General features: G+C 40.7%; 1 protein-coding gene across 1 annotated transcript; it reads right to left on the minus strand.

Moving 5' to 3' along the window:
• Nucleotides 1–2061: 2061 nt before the first annotated feature.
• LOC115892952 (beta-defensin 122) lies at nucleotides 2062–4532 on the minus strand. Its single transcript, XM_030915868.1, has 2 exons — nucleotides 4435–4532; nucleotides 2062–2274 (listed from the first exon to the last, which is right to left on the minus strand). The coding sequence occupies exons 1-2, from the start codon at nucleotides 4490–4492 to the stop codon at nucleotides 2126–2128; spliced, it is 207 nt and encodes a 68-aa protein (XP_030771728.1). The 5' UTR covers nucleotides 4493–4532; the 3' UTR covers nucleotides 2062–2125.
• Nucleotides 4533–4734: the final 202 nt, after the last annotated feature.

A 4734-nucleotide genomic window follows, 5' to 3' on the forward strand; every position in this document is an offset into this window, starting at 1 on the left:
AGGCATGGTGGCTGGCGCCTGTAATCCCAGCTACTCGGGAGGCTGAGGCAGGAGAATTGCTTAAATCCCAGAGAAGGAGGTTGCAGTGAGCCGAGATTATGCCATTGCACTACAGCCTGGGCGACAAGAGCAAAACTCCGTCTCAAAAAAAGGAAAAGAATAAATTTAGGCACATCAATATGAAACGTCAAAACCCTAGAGAGAAAACCTTAGGAGCTTTCAGAGAGAAATAACAGGCCACAGACAAAGAGAAGAACCCTAATGACTTCAGATTTCTCCACAGTAAAGAGGTAGGAGGCAGGACTCAACTCTAGATAGAAGACTGGCTGAAATAGGGAAGAGGCACCAAAAGCACCTTTTCATAAGACTCACCCACCAATGTCATGACAGTTTACCATTGCCATGGCAACACCCGGAAGTTACCACCCCTTTTCTAAAACTTCCTAGATAACCCATCCCTTAATTTGTATGGAATTAAAAATGGATATAAATATGACTGCAGAGGTGCCCCTGAGCTGCTACTCTCAACATACTGCCTGTGGGGTAGCCCTGTTCTGCAGGAGCCCACACAGCTGTAACGCTGCCACCGCCTCCATAAAACTGGTTTCTTCTACCACCGCTCACTCTTGAATTCCTTCCTAAGAATTTGCCCAGCATGGGTAACACTAGATATTGGAAAAGACAATGAGGCAATGCCTTCGAAAGTCTAAAGTAAAATAATTTCCAATTTGGAGTGACCAGCCAAGCCACTAACCAAGTATAAGGATAGTACATTGAAGTCAGACATTTTCAGGAAGCTCTCAGGAGGTGCTCTGTCCAAATAAGAGTAAATCAAGAAAGATTTAGGATCCAAAAAGCAAGGCACTGATCTCAGGAGAAAGTCGAAAAGAATCCACAGGATGATAGAAATAGAGATCCAGGATAACATCAGGTCACCAGGTGTAACATCAACCAGTTCAGAGTGAAGCAGGTCTGAATGCCCAAGGAGAAAAGTCTCCAGGAAGACAAAATTGATAAAATACCTAAAGGTTCTGAACATATTCCGAGCAGATGGCAGACAGCTAAATCCTCATTTTCCATAGCAGAAATCCAATGGAAAGTGCCTAAAACTAAAAAATTAAGAAGTAACCATATAAGCATGGGGAAAGGGACACACCGGGTGAAAAGGGGTAAACTCCTTCTGTCAAGCCCTTTTATAAGCTCACCGAATCCCTTTCATGAGGGTGGAGCCCTCCTGACCCAATCACCTCCTAAAGATCATACCTCTTAATACTGTTGCATTGGGCATTGTGTTTCAACATGAATTTTGGAGGGAACAAAAACGTCCAACCCACACTAGTGACTACAGTTAACAATACTATACAGTATACTTGAGAGTTACTAAGAGAGTAGATCTTAAGTGTTTCAACACATTGTAAAAAAAAAAAATTGGTAACCATGTGAGGTGATGGATGCATTAATTAACTTGACTGTGGTAATCATTTCACAATGTATTTGCATATCAAATCATCATGTTGCATACCTTAAATATACATAATTTTTATTTATCAGTTATACCTCAATAAAACCATTAAAAAAATTAAGGAATAGATGAGATTTCCTTTTTCATAAAAAAGGAAAAGCTCTGCGTGTGGTGGCTCCCGCCTATAATCACAGCACTTCGGGAGACGGAGGCAGGAGGAAAGGTTGAGGCCAGAAGTTTGAGACCAGCGTGGGCAACAAAGCAAGACCTCATCTCTACAAAGAAAACAAAATTAGCCAGGCATTAGTCCCAGCGACTCCAGAGGCTGAGTCAGGAGGACTGCTTGAGCCCAGGAGTTCAAGACTGCTGTGATTCATGATCATGCTACTGCACTCCAGCCTGGGTGACAGACTGAGACTCCATCACTAAAACAAAAATAAATAAATAAAAAGGAAAGTATCCAAAATACCTAGCACATAGTAGGTCCAGTTTCCTCTCATGTATATACAACTTTACCCACACATTTTCTGCTTGAGCTTGATTAGGTATACTAAGAGACAAACACAGAAGTCAGCCAAAGATGTTTTAATAAAGCTCAGGAATCTACTGACATCAGAGTCAGGGCAAGTTTATCTTCATTTTTGTGGCCTCAGACTTTAAAGACTAATTCTTTGTATGCTGTGGTAAATGTGGTTGGTCCTTGGGCTTCAAACAGCACAATTTACCACTCATGCAGAAAACATAGACCTTTTCGTTCTTCAGGCATTCGTCACGGCAGGAGCCACGAAAATTCCAACATTTTTCAATGCTGCCTATTGCAAAAAGAAAAAAGAAAGGACCTGATATCAGTTATGGGGGGAAATGGGTCCTGGATTGAGAAGACTAACAGAGGGCCAGACAGAAGAAGGGGGCTGTAGAAGAAGGAGGCATTCCCTCTAGATATCTAGGGTGGTGTTATAGTCTATCACCATATTGAAACCCAGGAAATATCCAGTGAAACCCATGAGCCCTTTCTAAAGAATCTACTAGAAAAAGAGCTGTAGACAAGCAAATGAGAGGAGCATTGATACAGAACTAAATATTAAATATAAAGATACTTGTAGAACCAAAATGAGGATTTTAAAAGAGGGAATGAAGTACATAATGGCTATATGTTCTGACAATATAAATACAGTACAACATAAAAATGAGAGAATAATGGTGACAGCATATGCAGACATCTTAACTAGTTTGGGTAATCATGACATTATGGTAGCATTGATATTATTTTACTGAGACTATTGTGTATGTAATGAGAGATCAATCAAATGAGTAATCATGGGATATTCTAATTCTATCATCCCCTGTGACCTTGAGAACCAGAATTCTCAGTATAGAAAAGAAAATACTGATGTATATAAAAGTTGATTCTGAATTTGAGTTCTGAATTTGAATTGAAAATGCCAATATGAACTCACAAGTATTTTATATTTAAATAGATAAAATAAACAAATGATTGACAGATGGATAAATAGACTGACATTTTTCCAGCTCTGGTCACTAAGAAAGTTTAGAAACAATGACTAACTAGTAGAAATTAGTATCCCTAGTACCCATGTTGTAATCTTAAAATACTATCTCCCCGTAAACATTTTTTTAAAAAACAGGACTTCTTGGAGATATGGTGGATTCCAGTTCTTGGGCAGTAAATTACAAGATGATCTTGAAACATTCTGTAGTACCAGATACCAAGAAAGCCATCAAAGACTGATAGGGATATATCTAAAAGACTAATGAGCCAAATTAAAGAGACTCTTATTGGCCAAGAATAGGACAATTTGTACTTCAATAGCGATAATAATTGTAATAGATTGAACTCATTGCTTAGAATCATCAGTTCAAAATAAATAATATTTAAGAAAAACTAATGGCTCAACCTCAGAGGCAGATAGAAAACTAATTCATTATCTCTCAAACTGATTAAGCAAAGATAAACTCAAGCATTTATCCTGCCTTCCTCTCTGAACTCTCTAAACCCCGAGGTAACCAAATAGATGAGGGAAAACGCCTCTTTGATAAGGAATTCAGCTCATAAATGAAGGTTTTTCCCAACATATCTGTATGGCTCACCCCTCACTTCCTTCGAGTCTTCGTTTGAATGTCACCTTTTCAGTGAGGCATTTCCTTAATACCCCTTTGTAAGCTGCAAACTCACATCCCCTGACACTTGCTATCCCCTGCTTACCCTGCTCATTCCCTCCTCCAATAGAATCATAAGCTCCAAGAAGGTGGAGATTTTGTTTGTTTGGTTGGTTGGTTGGTTGGTTGGTTGGTTGGTTGGTTGGCTGGTTGATTGATTGATTCATTGCTCTATCTCCAGCACCTGTGCCTGGCACACGGAATCCACTCAACAATATTTACTGAATGAACGAGTTATTTAACTAAGCAATGACACGTCCACTATCCCCTAAATCCAGCTGCCATCCTGAGAAGAAGAAGGTGGCAGGATGAAAGTAGAAATGCTGAAAGACTGAACATTTTAAAGCAGAATGAGCTAATCTGAGAGGCTCTTTTAAATCAAAAAAGATGAATACAATTGTCTTCTGAAGTTGCGTACATCCCTGTGCCCTCTCACTTTTCCTACCAGCAGGATGGGAAACGTTCAAAGGAATTACAGAAAATTTAAAAAGCTACATTTGTTTTACATCAAAATTTCAGGGTCTTCAATGTTGATCCCTCAACCTAATTTATTATTTTAAATTGAGAAAGGAATAAGCTGAAACTCATAGGCACCAAGTAGATTGCTGGGGGCATCACAGAACTTGAAAATGGTGAGTCATGTTCTAAACCAGGATCTGGAGACTCTTTCCTCTTCCTCCAGACAATTAATATTTCACATTCCTCCCTGTCAGCCCATCCTCCCAGGCCCTGGTGTGCCCTGACCAAGACTCACTGTCTGCTCCCAGACCCTCCCCTGAAGAGGTCTAGGTTACCTGGAGTGACTTGGAAGAAGAGCAGCAGCACAGCCAAAGTTACCAAAAAAGGCTTCATGACTTCAAGTAGCCCACAGAGTAGTCTCAGCCCTGGTGAAGTGACAGGAAATGGAGGCCAGCTCAGGACTCTCTGCTGCCTCTAATCAGCTGGGAATTGTGTCACTCACACGTGCCATTAGCTGCCCACGGGTACAGTTCGCTCTAGGACAGCCTGCTTTTTTCATGCTCAGCCACCATCCCAACACCCCCGCACCCACAGTGTGGCCCCCACACCCCTGAGCTCACACACCTCCCTTTGTT

This window comes from Rhinopithecus roxellana, chromosome 13, assembly GCF_007565055.1.
Source record: "Rhinopithecus roxellana isolate Shanxi Qingling chromosome 13, ASM756505v1, whole genome shotgun sequence".
Taxonomy (NCBI): domain Eukaryota; kingdom Metazoa; phylum Chordata; class Mammalia; order Primates; family Cercopithecidae; genus Rhinopithecus; species Rhinopithecus roxellana.